Source organism: Haemaphysalis longicornis, unplaced genomic scaffold (assembly GCF_048455015.1).
Source record: "Haemaphysalis longicornis isolate Haplotype H1 unplaced genomic scaffold, Haemaphysalis longicornis Haplotype H1 scaffold_7, whole genome shotgun sequence".
Taxonomy (NCBI): Eukaryota; Metazoa; Arthropoda; class Arachnida; order Ixodida; family Ixodidae; genus Haemaphysalis; species Haemaphysalis longicornis.
The window spans coordinates 137,683,837-137,704,362 of record NW_027526422.1 but is presented as its reverse complement, the minus strand read 5'-3'; the positions used below and the strand labels follow the sequence as shown (position 1 = coordinate 137,704,362).

At 44.1% G+C, this 20,526-nt stretch overlaps 1 protein-coding gene across 1 annotated transcript in view; it reads right to left on the bottom strand.

Annotated features, from left to right (window-relative positions):
* LOC144146570 (uncharacterized) overlaps positions 1 to 20,526 on the bottom strand; it is a 207,561-nt gene that overhangs the window by 30,401 nt on the left and 156,634 nt on the right. Inside the window, exons 10-13 of the mRNA XM_077678513.1 lie at positions 18,394 to 18,485; positions 12,341 to 12,474; positions 9,618 to 9,780; positions 6,428 to 6,582 (exon numbers count right to left, since the gene is read on the bottom strand). Coding sequence (XP_077534639.1) covers positions 6,428 to 6,582; positions 9,618 to 9,780; positions 12,341 to 12,474; positions 18,394 to 18,485 — 544 coding nt within the window. The remainder of the gene's footprint in view (positions 1 to 6,427; positions 6,583 to 9,617; positions 9,781 to 12,340; positions 12,475 to 18,393; positions 18,486 to 20,526) is intronic.

Here is a 20,526-nt window from a genome sequence, read left to right as displayed (position 1 = left end):
TCTTGCGAAAAGAAGCTCTGACGTGACAACGAAAATGGAACCGCTTTTTTACAGACCCCTTTTGCCATTTGTGAGCTGAAGGCTGCTCTGAGCACATTAAAGCCTTTAGCTCCATGCGCAGACGTTACATATACTATGATGCAACGCATGCTCAGACACACTTGAAACGGTCCTCCACTTATACAACAAAAAAGGTGTTGCTTTTGGTGCACGTTCCGAGGTTCGGATGCAGGCCATCGTAGCAGATAATCTGAAGAAGGGGAAAACAGGTCTCATTCCTCCAGCTATTATCCCATCAACCTGACACACTGCCCATGCAAGCTTCTCGAGAACATGATCTTTAGGAGACTTCGGTGCTTTTGTAGTACATTGCACTCCTTCAGAGTTTCCAGGCACACATAAGACCGGTGCCATTGACGAACGATGGATTCATGACCCTTGAACAGTAGAGGAAGGATGTCTTCGTCTGTAAACATCTTTCGTAAGTGTTTTTGACCTTTACTGGGCTTCTGACACCGCTTGGTGGTAATGAATCGTTATGAACCTGAAGCCTTTTGGTAAATAAGGTAACATGCCAAACACGCCAGGTAGTTGTATGTCTGAGATAACCTTTCTGTGAGAGCTTTAACGACACTCTCTAAGGCTTATATGCAGTAAACTATCGTGCCTCATGACATAGTTTTGACGTGCAAGTTGTTTAGGTTGATTTCACTTTGACAGGCATTGCCACCACCACTGTCCTTTCAATCTATGGGGAGGATGTAGAACCATCCTTCAAATCCTCTAACCTCTCTGTTTGCAGGGGGCAAGTCAACAAACTTTTTGAATTGGCCGAGAGCAATTATTTTAAATTTTACGCGGCAAAACTTGCTCGTGTTTTGTTTTCTAATAGTGTGGGATTCGGCAAGACCCAAATACCAAACTAATAGGTGACGCGATTTCAGTCGAAAAGGAACACCAGGTTTAAGGTTCAGTCCTTGACCAAAAACTCACATTTGCCCACGTAGCAAAGAACATAAATATTAATGCTTAAAACAATCACTGTCGTCAAGGTTATATTATACACTTTCTATGGTGCTGCTGAATAACTTCTGTGTGTTTTACCGGCATGGGACGCCCTGCGAATGGCAGTGTTGTCTATGAGCCAAACACTAAAATATCCCTCGACATTTTGGACCCAGCTTTGCACCCTGGGCTCAGGCTTGCATGTGGCGCCTTTCGTACTAGCCTGGTGCAACCCCTCTGTATCAAATGGGACAAATCGAGTTTAAAACATCAGTGGGCGTACTCTGATCTGTTGTGTGCCTTCAAAATTTTAGCACTCCCCAACCATCCATTTGAATCAGATTTTACGATATATTCGTAACCAAAAACTGTTTTATTAAACCATTCATTTATGCCGCCTTCTCTTGCAGAGCGAGAAATAAGCTACATAGATCCTTATGCGCTTGTTAGACAACATAAAAATTTTTAACGGAATTTAAAGCCCCATGACGTCTTCGACGTCTATCCTGTCATGTATACTTCCGAAAGTCATGTCGAAAAAAAACGAGTGTCTGCTACTCAATCTTTCAGCATTTCCTTTCGGTGTAGTATAAATCCAATTCTGCAGAACTTTATAATGACGCATCATAAACTGCCATTACTGTGCCTTGTGCTGCGCGTGGACCCACGTTGAATGCCTGTAAAGGGCTTACTCAATATGTATTGCATGAAATATTATACTTTGAAATAAATTTCCCAATTCGTTATTTATACTTAATCTGGGAGTTTTACGTGGGCATTTGTGTGAACCGCGTGTAACAAGAATCATGTAGTCAAGTGTCTATATAATGCCATTACGTGCGTTATAAATTACTATTTATTACAGTGCGTTAAAACTTGAACTAACGGTATGCGGGGTCCAGGCCACTCTGGGATCGCGTGTACTGAGGCCGCGAATAAAATGGCTGCTGCTGCACTTACAAATTTCTCAAACATAGCAACAGTAGCCTGCAGCGAACTCAAGCCACACATCAAACAACACCTCCAATCAACCGGGCAGGCAGCTGGAATGAACAGACAGATGACAAAGTAACCGTAATAAAGCCACACATGGGACGATACAACACTCACACACAAAACAGGTACACAGACGTCACCTTATCTACGTTTTAGATAGGCACATACATGCAGTGCATTGAAATCTTCTCACGCAATTTTAAACAATGATAAATAGGAGGTGTGGAGAGCCCTAACTCGTAGTTTTTATTTTAATGCACTGTAAGACACTTGACACAACACGACACCTCCAAGAACTCTGTAGGCCACAGAGAGTATTACATCCTTCATTTTTTCTGGAGGACGACCTTTTAATTATTGTAAGCGAGTTTTCAAGTACCTGTCAAATATTCTAAAAAAACCTAAACTCAATTTAAAAAGGTTAAATTCGAAGTGCATACTCAAAACCTGGCCCTAAGGACCAGCCATCTCTATTGTCTTTCTATGGTCTCACTTTTTCTGCAAGCCATATAATGATTACCTTTACACTGCGTTTACAAAACTATGATTAGGTGCTCCTTCCCCTCCTTGACCTTGCGACTTTAAACCCCTTTACCTTCATAATACTTACAAATACACTACAGCAAAGACAAAATATAACGACCTTAGGCAGGATGTCTGAGTAGAACCCAACCACGATAAAAAAATCGGGCGCAGCAAATGAATGGCTTGCTGTGAAATTGTAAATTCATACTAAATACTAAAATGTAAGCTACGCCTTTGACGAGACAGATAAGTATGCAACAAATTCTAATTCCGATTCCAGAATTCCCTCACCCTTCATTAGAAAAAAATCAAAGCTGTTCCACTCAATGTGAAGGCTGCCGGAAGTGCAGAGCAGTGATTCGCCGTAACGGTCTGTAGCGCCATTATCCGGTCACTGTTACCACCCAATGCAAATCAAATTTCCCGCATTCACAGTGCTCGCGCGCCCCCTGCCTGAAACTGCGCCAGCGCCAGCGGCAGTTTTGTTCTTTTTGTACTTGCTTTTCCTCTCGCACGTGCCTGAAATGCACTGCCACTTTTTCACACTTACTATCGTAAAAACCAACCAAACGAGCGTTCCTAACTAAATAAGCATGGGGGCTGCCGCCTAATTACGTATATTTTGCCTCAAATGTACGTACAGTTTTCTTTGCGCTAAACAACGTGGAGATATATGACAGGCGCCAGTGGTTCACGAGTTTCTACCGCTTATGACTATATAAACCGCTTGGCTTTTGTTGCCTCTGGATCATGCCGCGACGACGTAGCGCCGTGTGGTTCACTTGGGCCCAGCGAGCGAGCTACGACGAGAAGGCAAACCTCCAAAGTGTTCTGCTCATAACAATCTGCAGGACTAGGCTTGCTCCACCTAGGTTTCGGAACAGCGCTAGGCGTCAGCCAATATAACAAAAAAGGTCGTAAGCCCCAAAAGCATGCGTAATAGTGAACGCCAATTTGAGAATCTCCAAAAACAGTCTTGCGGTAAAACTGCACCACATCAAAGCAAGATTTAGAAAGGTACACGTAAATTCGTATAAGAAAAACAAGAAAAAGATACTAAGAAGGCCGACACACTAGTTCACCACAAAGAAGCAGTTACACTGTGGCAAGAAACAAAATAACAGGGAATAAAAGAACCAAAACAAACTGGGACAAGTCGTTCACTATATGTGCACTAGTTAAACTTCAGTAAACGTCCTCGTGTAAGCGCGGAATTGGGGAAAGGATTAAGACATGAGGATAAAATATTCCACACAAAGGTAATCACACCGATTACATATCGTAATATGAACGAGCTACAAGAAGCCCAAGTAGAAAATATCTTAGTTGAAATTGAGGAATACGGAATAGATTTAGGCTGGCCGTGACGAGAGATGATATCTCAACCGCTGGTTCACCGCGGTAAGCGGGTGCACACTGTACAGTTGGTCTCAAAGAAGGAGGAGGCGATTAACTCGTGGAGGAAATTAAAAAAAAAATTAGCAATGGCTTAGCTCGGCTATGCCAGGATATACGTAGCGTGAGCTAAAGTTCATCTGCCTATTTATAGGTTTCGTGGTTGTCTAGGATTAGATCATTATCATGCTTACCGCTGCTATAACGATTTCAAATGCACTCCAATCCAATTTAATCTAATACAGTCCAGTCCAGTCAAGTGCAATCTAGTACAGTCCAGTTCAGTCCAGTCCAGTCTGGTCCAGTCCAGTCCAGTCACTGCTTCTCGCGCATACGCAGTACAGCTCTCCAGGAGCCACGCAAAATGGCTATCAAGCGTCTCCGCCCGACCGTTAGACTTGGCTACTGCGCAACGGAGGCGCACAGCTGGGCACGCGCCGGTGCCAGTGCGTCTGCCGCGGCTATGACGTCACTACTCTGGAATCCGCAGACCGGCGAATGTGCAGACCCGATACTCTACACACCCGTACTCCAATTGGATTTGCAACCCAATCCAATACAATCTAATTTAATCCACTCCTATACAAAGACTACAAATACAATCCACATTTAGTCCAACCCAATTAAATCCAATCTAATACTCCTCGCGCGTGCGCAGCACGGCCCTTCAAAGTAAACGCGAAACTGGTCAACTTCTGCCAGCGTAGGTTACGTTGCAAAAAATAGGGGGAAAAGAAGGACTGGGCTTCACAAGAGCCGATGGAGATCAATTGGCGAGGTATTCGTCCGGAGTCGGGCCTAAATTTGCTCTTGATGATTTTGATGTTTATGTTTGTCATTTAAAACAAACTGTCGAGCAATTAAAAAAAAATTGCGGCGAGCCAGTCTCCAAAAAGTTCTCCCAGGCACCTGGCGTGTTTCGTTCTAGCCCAATCGAGAAGATGTATTTCAATTAAAGTAACAAAATTGTAAATAAGAAAATATTGTTATTTTTGCAAGAAACTGGGCACTTCTAAAGTGTCTGCTCGGTGCAATTCTGTCTGATAAAGCAATAAACAGGCAGCCAGAAGCAGGTTTTTCTAATGGATGTGGCTAGCGTTCCCTCCAGACGGAACGATGTAGAAGTGCTACAGTTCCGTCCAGACAGAACAGAGCGCAGCGGGTTATCCTTCTGTCCAAACGGAATACAAGTGAGAGCTTAACGTCCCGTCCAGACGGAGCCGGCGCGAAATTTGTACAGTTCCGTCCAGACGAAAGCAAAACCGGACGATTAGATGCTACGCTTAGTCTTAAGATTTGGTGCAGAAGTTGCGCCTGTGATTATTGCACTATCGGAACGGGGTAGATTCCCCCCGTACATGCTTTTTTTTTCTGTTTTTGCGTAGTTGTGCCAGCGTTTTGTAACAGCTAACTTTGCGCCAATTTAAAATTGATGCAGTGAGAGCAGTTGGTCTTGATTTTGCACTCAACCGGCCGCTGCGCTACCGCTCACATGAGCCAAGGCCGACGTATCCACCGCCAGAGTTGCGATCATCTGTAGTTCGTAATGGCGATTACTAATTAACCGTTATTCTGGCTAGTCAATGAGCGGAATCGGTTCGTTTGGCTGAGTAAATATCAAGAAAGACAGCTATCGCTGCTTGCTGTGAAGCGGGCGTGGTCGAGGTAGCAGCTTGGAGTTCAGTGTGACGGAGTTAGTGTTAGTCCCATCGCCTTTCTTGAGTTTTGTTGATTTTTACCAAACTGGTCAAATGGCTTGCGCTCATTGACTAGCCAGTCACATTTGATTAATTATCACTCTCAATGATTACGGATTATCGGCCCTCAATTGAACCGCCAAGCTCGATCACGCCCGCTACACAAGAAGCAGCAAAAGCTGTCTTTCTTGGTATTGCCCAGCTGAACGAACCGCTTCGCTCATTGACTAGCCAGAATAACCGTTACTTAGTAATAACCATTATGAACTACAGATTATCTGAGCTCTGGCGATGGATACGTCGGCCTTGGCTCTAGTGAGCAGTAGTGGAGCGGCCGGGTGAGTGCAAAATCAAGACCAACTGCTCTCACCGCGTCAATTGTAAAGTGGCGCGAAGTTAGCTGTTACAAAACAGTGGCACAAGCGCGCAAAAAAAGTAAAAAAAACGTGTAATCGGGAATCGAACCCCGTACACTAGTGCAATATACCGAGGAGCAACCAAAATCTGAAGATTGAGCGTACCGTTTAATCAGCCGGTTTTGCTTTCGTCAGGACGAAGTGTAAAAATTTCACGCCGCCTTCGTCTGGACGGAACGCTAAGCTCTCACTTGTATTCCGTCTGCACGGAAGGATAACACGCAGCGCTTCGTTCCGTGTGAACGGAACTTTAGCACTTGTATCGTTCCGTTTGGACGGAAGGCTAGCCACAGCGTTTTCTAATTTATCTCTTTCTAAACATTTTGCATAAGTTCAACAATTTCCGCAAGGCTGACCAATACTAATCTTTGTTTAAAATCTTTCAATACTTACGTGGCGTCTCCTTTCAGGGCTGCCATGTGCAGAGCGTTGAGTCCATATTTGTTGGTGAGAGTAAAATCGACATTCGGAAGCTGCAAGAGCTCATTGAAAATCCCAACGTTTGTATTGGCAATGGCCACATGTAGGGCGGTATTTCCAATGTCGTCCTGGAGAAACAAGCAACGGGATAATTATTTGTTATAACGGCACACGGTGGAGCATTCAGGTAGGCTACTTGGCATGTGATATTCAGGTGACCCAAGAAAAAAAAACTGGCGAAGCTTGCACCACGTCGCGCAAGGCCTGAACTATAGCGAAGCTGCAGGATTTCTTTCTACGTGAGCACTGAAGAACACATCGCCCCACATTTGTAGAAGTTAGAATTTTCTCTTTACGTGCTCCGTCGTAGTTCTGTGCTGTGCTAGCAGTAGTCATCGTTATGTGCATTGATATGGTCGTGTTCCTGCTGCCAAGCGTTACATGCGGGGTAACGCTTTACTGCAGCTGGGGAGCAGACGCGTACGTGCACGATGCATGCTGGATGTTCTGGGAGCCGCGTCGAGGTTCCGTGGTGCAGGTGTTGCGCCAGCTCTGGCGTTGTTGGTTGCTAGGCAAAGCGAGGCATTTCTCGGTGATTTCGCTATTTTGGTCGTTTTTGGTAAAGACACTGGGCGAGCCGAAGAAGCTCGGCGGTCGCCGCGATGCACGCGCTTCCAGGCACGCTCGGTGTTTTCTTAGTATTGTTAGCGCGTTACGTGTTGCACGCCGCACATTGAGCAAAGCTACAACCGCTCCGCTATGAAAATTATCTCAGTCATAGTACATTTCCAAGCAACTCTTACAATATAATTCCGGGCATTTTAAATCTGTAAAACATGCTACCACCCCTATGTGCCTTCAATCTGCCCTGCACAAATCTTGTGAGCATCCCGCGGAAAGCAGTTCTGACCATCGAATGGCCAGGCCTTAAGCTGCTGGTTTTCCTAGATAAATCCTTACTGACGCGGCGGAGGGTTTGTTAAGGGAAACGAAAGCTCCTCCACAAACAGCTCCGCTGAACTTTTGTCAAATGACCCAAGGCCTAAGGTCATACCGTACTCCACCTAGTTGTGCGCAACCTTAAGAACGTTGCTTCGAGGTACGAAATTCAGGCTGTGTTTTCAGCGCACTTGAAATGTTCTGAGCTGTGGTCAAGAATAACGCGAGAACCGAAGCGCAAGAAATGCGACAAGAAGCACGTCAAGCCATTCATCAAGCGTGCAATAGAAGTTCCGTTTGAGATTCTTTGATTTGTAATAAGGTGTATATCGGCAAAACAAGCCGTTGCATCAATGACCGGCTGAGAAAACATGCCCCATTGATGAAAACTGGAAGTGGTTCACACTTGCCACTCCATTGTAAGGATTGCGCTTGAGATTATAAGCCTGACCTTGAATGAACCAAAATTATTGAATGATGCTGAGATGTGACTGCACGTGTGGTTGCCTAGGCATTTTTCTTAAAAAGAAAGGGGCTCATATGCTTTATTGTGCTGTACTTTCTATTTGTGATAAGGAAGGTGGTGATCTAAAAAACATTTTTAGATGTTTGCTCTCTGCCAGATGCACGCGGGGTATCTTTTCCTTCCTTTGTTTTTTTTCTTTGTTGTAAGCCTGTCCTATGTATTCTTCTCCTTTTCAAAATAAACTCAGTTGTTAGTTGCACATGTCTGTTCTTCCACCGTGCTCGTATTTATTGGTCTAAGCCTCTCACTATTGAATATTGTTCCGTTTTTAAGAAGTTTTATTTTTACTTGGAGCCATGATGTATGTAATATTAGTTATTTAATCGGATATATCTTTATTTACGAGCTATCACCCAGCCATCCGCACTGATTTTGACATTTTTCAGGCCTTTTTCACAGAGAAAAAATTAGGTCAGTTAAACCATTATATGTTGTCTGATTTTGCACCACTGTTGAACAATGAACTACGCTGGAACAAAATGTACCAGGAAAATCTCCGAAAGGAAGGACCCCGGACTGTGCTTCATAGGGACACAGGAAAGCTTGCTTAAAACAGTGCCTTCCTTGTTCGCAAATATTTGTTACTTCGTTCTACACCATAGCAGGAGGTTGTTCATGAAAAAACAACCGCTTTTTGTCGAGAAAGCGGCAGCCTGAAAGTAATTGTTTCGAAAATCTTTTAGTTGTTATTGTACAGAATGCTTTTGCTTAGGTAATGGATGCAAAATCAATTTCGGCCTGAATTTAGTCGTCTGCTTTTGTGTATTTTATCTGCAGCAAAAATGCGTTTGCAATGCTCGACCGCAACTGCCTGTGCCCGCCATCAGCGACAACTGAAACTAGAGGGTTCTTGCAAGCTGATGCTTGAATTCTTAGTCAAGCTTAACTCCGCTTGAATCCGCTGAACTTACAAAAATGGTCAAATGTGAGTGCACTGAACTTGCAGCAATATTTTGTACGCCTCTTCTACACTAACAAATATGTCGCAAACTCAGTATGCTTGAAATTACGAAAACCTGTTTAATGCCATTGTTCAGGCAAAATCAAGTTAAATGTTTGTCAGTAGAACGTCTGCACAGTTCGTAATCAACCACTTTGTTATCTCTATATCTTGATGGAATATATTGCCGGTGACCAAAACAGACTGGCATCACCGTGGCCAGAAATTGTAACATTTGCAAAATAAATCAGAATTATTTGGTAGGTTGAATAAAAATAATGAGGGTGTGGGTTAGACTACATATTACGGTTGAAACTACCATATTGTTGATATATCACTAATACGTTCCGCGTTTTCAAACCGGAGCGAGTACATCGGTTATTCCTTGGTACGAGCTTCAGAAAATTTTCACACCTCTGTGTTTTACTACGCAGCTTAAGGATATCATATTTGGAAAAATACACATTAGCCAGCGGTGAAATTTGGTTTCATCATTGCCGTAATTGGCGTGCTTTCGGAAATAGCTTATTGAGGGAAGGCTCTCGTTGGTGTTAAATGTAGTTTACTTTGTTCACACGGTTGAAAGGTTCCTTTGCCTCTTTTAGAGGCCAATAATTTACGAAGGACGTTGATATAAAGCATTGCAAGCCCGCCTTAAAAATGACCGTTTGAATGCGCAACGCTGCACGCGGAAAACACCCATGGGCACATTTGTTATTAGGTTAGATAATTCTGTCCCCTCAAAAAAGATGACTTACCTGGATGTTCGGATTCAGTCTGTTGTGGTGCTTTGTAAGTTCTCGCACACAGCCGAGAAAGCCGTCTTTCATGGAAACTTGCAGAGCTGTGTGGCTGCGGTTGTTGGTGGCATTTATATTTGCTCCCAAACTCAGAAGATGATTTATCATTTCTGGTTGGTTGCTGCAAAATAGAAAAAGTAATTCTTGAAATACAATAAAACCTACGTAGATTTTAAACAGGTTTTTTCACAACATTGTATGGTGGACCCACTGCAGAGCCTTCGATATATGGTGATAGAGGTAAAATTAACGTTTTTCTCTGATTAGTGGCCTGCAGTATTCAAATGCGTCAAAATAGCAATTTCAGCGACTCATGGTTAAGGGTCTGTACGCACATATTTATTTTAGGGGCGGAGCCCATTTGGGGCTGAGACTTTCGGCGTCCCCTGTCATCGTGGACCTTGTCCTCGCATCTTGTCTGATGTACTCACAGTACTAAAACACCGGGACACTTATTTTCCCACGCATAGCGGTAGAACGTAATTACTACTAAAACAACCTGCATGGACATTCGTTTTCAAACACGTCGCGAGAGAACGTAATGCGTACTAAAAGAACACACCAAGACACCCGTTTCCAAATGCCCTTTGCCGGAATGCTTCGTGCTCCAAAGACACGACACGTTTACACCAAAGCTGAATACCTCTACCTCCAAACTGTTTCATCTCCGTAGGAAAAATCGCCAAGGCGCCAAGAACACACTTATACATTGCATGGTTCGCCCTTCCGCAGGTTTCACGCTAGTGGCGATGATCCGAGGATTGTTCGCTGCCTTCAGCCGGCGAGTAAAAAACACCAAAAGGTGTATTTCTGTAATAATTTCAATTAGATTCAATTAAGTAATTCAGCGTTCTTTTTACATTCGTAAAAAAAATGCCAGGACAGAAACAAAAAGCCACAAAGGTAGCTTGACGTGGTTTCAGCCCCAAAATTGTCATCAGAGACAACGAGAGAAAGACTCATTACACTTTCATAACATACACTTAACGCAGACTTAAAGTATGATACATTTTGGTGTATCCTAAGCACAGGCTTGATATGTGGGTATTCATAAAGGTATGAGGCAAAAACAAGAATACAATCGAACACAACACGGTGGATGCGTACGAACACATGTGCGACAAAATCGGCAAATGAACCGTCACATACACGTCGGCATAATATAAATGTATGATTGTCGGCAATTTAGTGCACAGTCAATGAGAACTTGATACAATATTCTTTCCACTTACGCTTTGAACCAGTATCTGTATTTACGCGCGAGTTTTCTAGGCAGTTTTAAAACCTAGGCCTAGGATACTATTTCCTCTGCATGCCATGGTTTGTTCTGAAAAAGGGTACAAGCCCATTTTATTTTTGTCTCATATAATAACGGGCTTCTGCGGGTGTCCGGAGATTGCATAGTTTGAAGGAAAACTTGTTGTTAAGATTGAGGCATTTGTTATATTTTGCAACTAAACTGTATCTATACATTTGCGTAAAAGCAATAGCATTAGAGGCGGCTAACAGCCCGTACGTATCGTACCTATATGCAGCGTTCGAATATGTCGAATGGCTCTTTTCTGCAGTTAATACTACCTGTGAATATGTGTTTCAGGTGCGTCCCCCCAAACAAGGTTGCAACAACTTAAATGTGAAGATAAAATTGCGTTGTAAATGAAAAGCTTAACTTTCCGTGGCATCATCTGGCTGAACCTGGAAAGTACGCCACTATCCCTAGCCAGGTTTCTAGCAATAGGTTCCAAGTGTACCCCAAATGAAATTTTGATAACCCGTAATGTGTTGACAACGTCCGCTATTTTGGCGGGTTTGCCACTTATACAGACTCTACTGTCTCATGTGGTCCAAACATTCTGTTTTACGTGGTCCAGCGAGAAAATCCCGAATTGAGCATAACGGTTATGTAACTTTATACTGAAGTATGCCGTTGGGTACCGGGCGCAATTTTGCCATTATTTGCCCGCATCTAACAACTATACTACCCTGACACCACAATATTTCTGGAGCTCAACGTCCTCCAACAGCTCATTCTAAATGATGCGGTCCTACTTGAGCACAAAAGTTGTATTTGTGCAGATTGTATGGGTTTCAGCTGCAAAAATACTTTGCCTGATAGCAACGTCACAGATTCTCCTGCAGAAAACACTACACGTATGTCCAGCCAATACTTCGAACTACAGCCTCTCCATCACCGTGAACGCCTAGCACTGCAAGGAATGGTACACTGGAGCCAGTCCTGTATGACCCTTTTAGGTGTACCCCTTCCTTGAGCCAGTGAACACTTCTTCAACAATGGCCTTGTCAATAAAAATTCAACACCAATATGTGAGAAAATGGGTCGCCAGTGGACGTCTCTTGCACAAGCCCTACAAAAACGTTTTCGTCTGTGACCTTAACAATCTTCCTGGGAAACTGTTCTCTTGGTCACATCTATTAAAATTTCTACATTTCTTAACGCGCCAAAAACTACACCAATACAAAATATCGGAGTCAAAAATTTGTATTGTACGTTACATGACTCTTTTCAATCAGAGGTGTCTCATATTGGGTCATTTTCATAGGTCTACCTGCAGAGTCTAGTATAGAGATGCTTGCAATCCCTTATTTTTCGCCAACAACTGGTCGCAAGCTGTGCTCCTACTACTTCTGTTGCCAAGGTAACGTCAACGTTGTTTACTCACCTGTGAGCTGCGTAGTGAAGGAGCTTGTTTCCATTTTTGTCTTCACATTCCACGTTCACGTCTTTCGTGATGTTCAGACTGAGTAAATGTTTGCTGCCCGAAAAGCAGGCAGCACGCAGGCATCCTGTGCGTATCTGCGGTAAAGAGTGCCAAGCGGTAGACAATTGGGCCCAACTTTTGCTCGATTAGCGTTTAGTATTGTCGTTACTTTAAAGTGTTCTTCCACTGCAAACAGATGACTAGAAGAATTCCGCTGTAAGGCTGCCCACTTATTTCTGATACTGTTCCGATCACGGCATATAAAAAAACGCAGCTTCCTTCTACCACTATCCAAAAATACCTACGACGCGGCAGTGGAAAGAGCACCCGATGTTTGTCATTTAAAATAAAAGTGGAGTTCCTCACAGTTTCTTGCAAGTAAATGGCGTATACCTATTTAGAATCACGAACTACAAAGCGAATATTTTAAAGAGAAGCTTTCTATGCCCCACTGGTGGCGACGTCGCCGAAGACCGCACTCAAGAAAAGCCAGCTTTTTCTCATCATGGTGATGATCGCAGGGAAAGGTAAAGGTAGTTCAGCCGCGAGGCGTTCCCTGGTCGACAGCCAAACATTCGGGTAGTTATGCGGAAGATGCACCGCAGCCTACCAAAGTACACAATGATTGTTTTCAAGGGCTTGTTATCGTAGTCGCAATTAAAAAAAAACACGTTGCAACAACGAACGTCGCAGAGTCGCAAAAGAACGCTTGCTGAAGTCGCAATCCAAACTATTTTTTTCACGTTATGGCACCCACGTCGTTCCGGTGGCGCCAGTCCGACACGGTCGAAGCGTTTTGTAGTTTGGATACTGAATTTGATCCAGGTTACTTGAAAAAGCTTCGCAGTGTACACATTTTGTCTTTAAAAATGCTTTCATTTTTTTACATCACACTGCTTGTACTGAGCCGAGGTTCGATGCACAGCCTTCACAGAGTGGAAGGACACTGAGTTTTGAACTTTCCTTATAGCTGGGCCCCGGGAATTGGAAGCAGTGAGGTTTCATGAAGGTTGCTATGTATCCCCTTATAAACATTGCGTCTCAGAGACCTTATGCAGTTATGCCATACCTTGGGGTTTTGTTTGACCCTAAAATGATTTCGTAGGGCACTTCTCGAGAAGTTACACGTTTGCAAGTGGCACGTGTATATCACATACACGGGCTGTAGCTTTAAACGTGAGCCGATTAGGGAGCCTCTGTGCAATGTGGCTAAGGAATTCGTGACTTAGGCGCTAACTGCACAATCAGTCAATCGTTAAAGAGAAATGTTTCATATCCCCTGGTTGAGAAAAAACATTTGTCCCTTTACTGTGTGTGTATGCTTGTTTTTCTATAACCTTTTGCCGTCTACTCGGGCCCTCGTGCATCACAAGTTGACACAGCCGAATACCTAGTATCGCAAGTTTCCTTGTCAAACACACCGAATCGAAAGGCATCAACGATGTTTTTTTTTTCTCTCAACCGAAGTTCCAAAGTTCTTTTTACTAGTGGAAACTTTTCGGCAGAGCATCACCATTCATGCATTGTTGCTGTTACCTGGGAATGTGTACCTATGAATGCTAAACAAGCGAGAACGGCAATATTGGAAAGTGAAACTTTACGGAAATACAGATTTTTAAACCTCAGTTATATCTTTGCGTTTCTGTCAATCTGAGCAGACTAATCAGTCTGTTTTATGTCTTTTGAGCCATAATGTAGGCCTGGCCGAACATTGGTGGCCAATCTGTAAAGTAAGAGCTAAATGCTCTTGGAAACATTTTGAGTAAAAATCTGACTTTCTGCGCGTATCCCTAAACCTTTGACTGAACAACAGTCTGTTGCTTTTTGGTATCTGAAAGTTTCATACCACAGCGGTTACAAGTTGTATAGTCTCGGCCAAAATATTTAGTAATGGCCGCGGAGTACACACCAATGCTTTTATTATGCGCCGCAGTAACCCAGGAACTAGAAAAACATGCTAATCAAGACCGAAGTGGTAGAGCTGTCGTGTTGGTGTTAAAAAGAGTGTTCTCAGCGTGGGCACAAACACACATATGTTTTATGTCTGGTTTTAGTTTTTATGTCTGTGGTTTTAGTTTTTATGTCTGGAAAGAAAAAGCATTCCATTTGTTACGTTTGATGGTACGCAGGCGAAATAACCCTACCAGTTTCCATTCTGACACAAATCTCGTGCCCCCCTCATGAGCGCTTACGAATTTCCGCCGCACGTACTGAGATAATCCGATATGTTTTGTTCGCTCAAACTGATACACAATGAAAGCGCGATTCCGATATGTCGGGTTGCACCTTGGTCACCTTTAAAATCTTTTGTAGGTTTTTTTAAAATGGAATTCGCAATAATGAAAACACAAACACATAGGGAGCAAAGACGTTTCTTCGAAGATATAATTATGAAAAGTATTTCGTGAACTTAACCTGAGTGAAAATATATATTTAATGGACTAGGCTTAACCAAAGATCTTCGCTAGATTGATTGATTGTACGGTTTAACGCGCCAACGCAACGCAGACGATGAGGCGCGCCGTAGTGGAGGGCTCCGGATTAATTTTGACCACCTGGGGATCTTTATCGTGCGCCGAAATCTCGTACGCACGGGAGTTTTTGCTTTTCGCCTCCATCAGAAAAGCGGCCGCCGCGGCCGGGAATCGAACCCGCGACCTCGTGTTCAGCAGCGCAACACCTTAGCCACTGAGCCACCGCGGCGGGTAAAGATCTTCGCTAACCAATCTCGCATTGTCTTGCTGATCGCCAGTGAAAAATGTCTCAAGCAAGAGCATGAACATTGGCTGAAGTTTTGGGCATGAGGTCTGCAAAATTTGTGCCCCCGGAAATACAGGACCGCGGGAAGAATGAATCTGGCGCCGGTGAATGTAATGCAAGTGCCAGCCTTGAATATCCAGGTTGCTTCTCTGCAACCCTTGTGTATTTTGTGCTGTGGAAATTATTGAATTGTAAGCCAAGCGACAGTCAGTATAATAAATATGCTAGATATTTCATTGCATCTTCCTGACAACTTGAAACCAATCACAAAATGCATAATCACTAGGCCTGTCAGTACATTTACGTTATGGCTGTTTGTTAACCGACATACTGTATGAAATGCGCGCAGTAACCAGGTTGTTGTGCTTGCTTTTGCGCTATGTATAAGCACTTGGTAGAACGCCCCATATAATCGTGCAAAAAACTGTGTGCGATTCCAAATGACATTCCCATATTTATAATAGTGATCTAAGCTACCGGCTAACCAATATTCGACAAACGCATCGAATGAGCTGTTCATTCTGCATGATAGCGTTTTATCTTGATAATGGTTCAGCTTTAAGATTTGGAAAAGTACTTATTATTAGCAAAAGGTGTCTTATTTCGTTTTGCGAATTATCTGCAGGCACAGTTTTGTCAAAATTAGGTTACACATGTTACACTTCCGCTGCGGCAGTTGCACGCAACCTGTTGCACGCAATTGCACGGGACACTGAGCGGCAGAGGGCGTGCCGGGGAAGCAGCCGCAAGAGCCTCGGCTTGTGACATAGTAGCGAAGCACGAGTCACAGAGCAAGCGCACCTGCGACGCGTCTCTTCAGAAGGTAACGTGGCCTTAAAGAATTCTTACCACGCTGGAGCAGCTCAAGGTCACTAGGAAGGAAAAAATGATCTTGTGAAACGTGTTAACTAAAACTTTATAATACCATTCGCCCCTTTAGGACTAACGTATTAAATATGGCCTCATAATGCGAAATCGGTTCATAACTCTAGAATATGGCAATCGACTGATAGGATAATCAGAAGAAACTTTATTAAGTAGGTACAACCCATATATTGGCATTTGACTTGCAGGCGGTTTCGTATATTGATATTTCTATGGTTCAAGGCCAGAAGAGTATTACGTAAATGGATTTAGTTTGCGTGTTTGCACCGTTGGTGAGAGAAATTTGTCATTGAGAATATTTCTTATGACCTTGCCTTTACTCGGATGATACGTTGAAGTGCAACGGGAGAGAAGTGAATAATTGTCTGCCTCGCCCAGAAAACAACGTGTTCAATGCGAACAACATAAAGTTACGATATAACCTGGTCTGCTTTCCTTATTACAATCTCTGCCGGAACACGACATCATCATTGTCTAATGCAACTAATAGCATAGTATTTTCACGACGTGCTCGATGTGGTCTAAAATGTAAATATTATTCATCATAATACCCGCTCCTATCAGCCAGCACTAAAATTTCTTCCGGGCATTTGAATCTGCGTAAGTGGTTTGAAGACAAAAGCCTGGCGATAATTCTTAGGAATTTATTTTCTGTTACTTCGCACTGGTCTCAGTTTTTCGCTTTTGTTTCATTGTGTTTTTATAAGAATTATTTTAATTATTCAGTATTTTTTCTGCTGCACCATATATCTGTCCCACACTAAATACGTCAGCAAGCAGGCTAGCACACTCCACAGCCTCCATAGTACCGGGCACCTGTGCGACTGGCGCAAACCTATTCTAAAAAAATGTGGTTCGGTGCCCGTCTTTGGAAGCATGCGGAATAGTGGAATGAAGTGAAACTGTCCCAAAACACCTTGAATATGAAGAGCGCATGCGGCGGAAGCCTTGAAAGAGGCCTTGATTTATTCCGAGCGCCGTGGGGTCTCCTTCTACTGATGCCAGGGGCGCACGAGTCCTCCGGCGAGTGAGTGCGCTCATGGGCCTATGTTGCTCTGCTGCCGCTGACACTGTGGCTTGCCGCAACAATTGCATTTTGCTTACTCTTCAAAGCAGAAACTACAACTGCAGCAGGACAACTGGCCAGTTTGATCGGTATGAGCAGTCGTGAGAGCAGTAGTCTGAACTGGGGGCAGGAGCATAGCCGTGGTACAAAATTTTTTATGCTTGAGGTGACCTTGGTTACCTTGACTGCCATTGCTGTGTCTTTTGCTACCGGGTGCCTACATGTCTTGGACGGTCGATCGTACGTGAAGGGAGCCTGCTTCCGTTTTGCCGTATTGCCAAACGTCGTAATAATCATGTTCAAACTCGTTTCTTTCTAGCAGCTCACCTATCATCTCGTTCACATTGTGGAGTTCGGTGTTTTTTCTTTGAAGCTCGTACATTGCCCGGGCAAGTCGAACACAGACTGTGAGGGGTGTTTCTGGATCTCTGCCGCTGTAATTAACAGCATAATAATTGCTGCGAACCTTCAGCAATGAAAGCGGAGGGTCTATGTCATCACGAGCTGACTACAAGGAAGACGGGCCGTTAATACCGAGCCTGGTGCTTTTCTGGTTACGTTGCGCGGCACCGTCACGTTGAAGGTTCTGGTCGGTAGTAGGTGGCTGGTCAGGGCCAGCCATGCCGCCCTACGGCTGAGTGCGGGAAGACGCGGTCAAAGGCGGTAATAACAACAGGTTCTGCGAACCTGTAGTAAGAGGAGACGACGGTGGTCTGCTTTGCAGCATTCGGTGATTACTACAGGTACCAAAATGTAACCCTTTATAGAAAATAAACCTGACTTTTACTGAATCGATCAAGAATTGATGAGATCAAGAAGTTTCGGCGATAAATTGGTTGCCGTTAGCGCAAGACCCGCATAATTGGAGAATAATGGGAGAGGCTTTTGCACTGCAATGGGAGTAGATAGCCTGGTTATGATGATGATGATGAATTGAATTGAATTGAATTGAACATGCAGCGGAAGTGGTAGGCAAGACAGGCAGCAGCCGTGGCTACCCGCAAAGAAAATGATCACTGTAATGAGACGCGCATATTTTACACGATGATTGTTAGAAATGGCGCATGGCCAGACGTAGATTTAACACTAATGTTAAAAAGGAAGCGTAAGGGCGCCCCGACCGAGTGCGCCTCTCCCTTAAAGTACAGCCTTTGACGCAATACTTTTCGCCGCGTCACTGGGACACTTTGGGCATGAAAAACAAACCAACCGGTTTTCTCGTTGAGTGAAGATAGAAATACCTACCCACGTGAAAACCAGACGTAGGGTACCAGTTATGGTTACTTAGTTCTCGTCAACTTACCTCCAAATTGTGAAGACTGGATGACTCACGAACATCGTCAATCAAGAGGTCGACCTTCGTCGAAAGGACCTCTGGAAAAAGCGTTCTTTCACCTTCAAAAAAGAACATAAGAAGTAGCGAGTTTGCAAAGCTTTGACGACTTCCCAATAAAGAAGCCAACATCCTATTGTATGAGTATGCCTGGTTGAATGTGAAGGACTATTTATACTTCGTTAGCACATCAGAGACACTCATCTACGTGACCCGATTCATGCCTCAGTAAAAAAAATGAAAGCCCTATTTATTTATCCCTGCATGTAACCGCAACGCACACTGTTTTTCATCTTTTAACACAAAGAAAAGTTTCAGCAATGGGCGACGCCACCAATGAAACGTATTGTCACGTAGCCATGGAAGAAGCAGGTTTCTTCAAGTAACAAACGTTTATTGGAACAAAGCTATGCTCTGCTAAGGCCTTAAGAGAACACACGTACCGACGTGGCAGTCAACACCGTCATGGGCGAGGGCGGTGGCCGGCGCATCAAATGCCGCTGGTCTTGCTCTCCAAGCATTTACCTTTAGTCTTTAATCATTGGAGAACCATCCAATCACATCGAGAAAATGGCAATCAAAGGCGGACAGTTTACTGGCAGATCGCCTTAATGTAACCTTCTGCAGTTAAGGTTGCTGCTTGCTTAAAGCCATATGCGGCAACTTGGTCCTTACCGGACTGAGTTATTACGGCAGACGAATTGCGGCTGAAAAACAGCAGAACAAACCTGAAAGTACAGCTTAGTGCAAACCCTAGGTAATCAAACCGCGGAGTCAAATTCTCTGGAAGATCACCGCTGCCGACAAACCCCCTCAAAACCTCCTGCAAGCTTCAATCTTCGTCGAATTCGGGTGATGTTTCAAAAAAGGTGCCAATGAATATTGGACATCAGCTGCTTCTATTACAATATGCGCTGGCAACACTGACAAATAGTTTCGTTCACTAGGACACACAAGCAGCGCACAATCAATCAGCACCACAAAATGACAAGAAGCGTAAACATCCACGCCAGCAGCCTAGAAGTCCCCACCAGCAATTCTTTTACCAGGAGTAGCACTGATTATCTGCAGCGCAGGTTGCAGCTTCAAGGCAACGTTCCATCATACCTCGAACTCCTAGTACAGCGCCGAAGCACTCAGTTGCGATGAGATGTTTTTATCTCGGACGCACTCGGCAAGTCGCAAACAGACAAGACGCCGTCCTATGTGTAAGTTTCTATCTGCGGCGTGGGGCCCAAGTCGCCAAGGACTGGTTGTCCAAGGCTCCTCCTCGCACTAGCATCATAAAAACCATCGTATGCGCATGGGAGGTTCCCAGTCACACCCAGGAAACAGAACGGTAGGGGAAGGCTTAAGGTGCACGTTACACTGCTGAAAATTCTTGCCAAGGATGCTCGGTTGATTGTCGAACTTTTCCTATTCGAAAGGGTAAACCGACGGTAGAGTAGTTGGTATTCGATTGACGTGGACAGCTCCGCCCGTGAGAAAGCACTTCATTGTCGGCTCCGGCACGCTCACTCTGTCACAGATCTACACATCGTCCACGCCACCATAGCACGAGACCCTTACTGAAGCTGTGCACAGGTTGGACACAGCTAGGGAGCGACCTCCGTCTTACGTCGCAACGCATGGGCCCCCGCCCAACGAGTGGGTCAAGCAGGTCTTCATTGAGACAGATATAGCCGACTACGCGACCCTATTGTTGACAGCCGTCCGGAATGAATAAATGATGCAGACGTTCTTGGAGTCCTTTTTTCTTGGTAGGAATATTTAAGAAATTTGTAAGCATAGTCACGTTGTTGATGGCACATTTTGACTAATAGAAGTGCTCTCACATGGGTTAACTGTAACGCTCATGCTATGGCACACAATAAATAACTGCGTGCCATTCATTAGCAGCCTACTGAACGTCGAAGAAACTCGAGGATTTATAAGGCGCTCACTAAGTTTTGCGAACAACGGGAAATGCACAGGGGATGAAAGGTTACAGAAATCATTGGTGGTAAGCCGGTCAGCGAGAGAATTGGACATTGTGCAGGGGAACGTTTCTACGGTCAACGCACCAAACATTTTGTGACCTATTCTTGGGAGAATCTTCGTTTA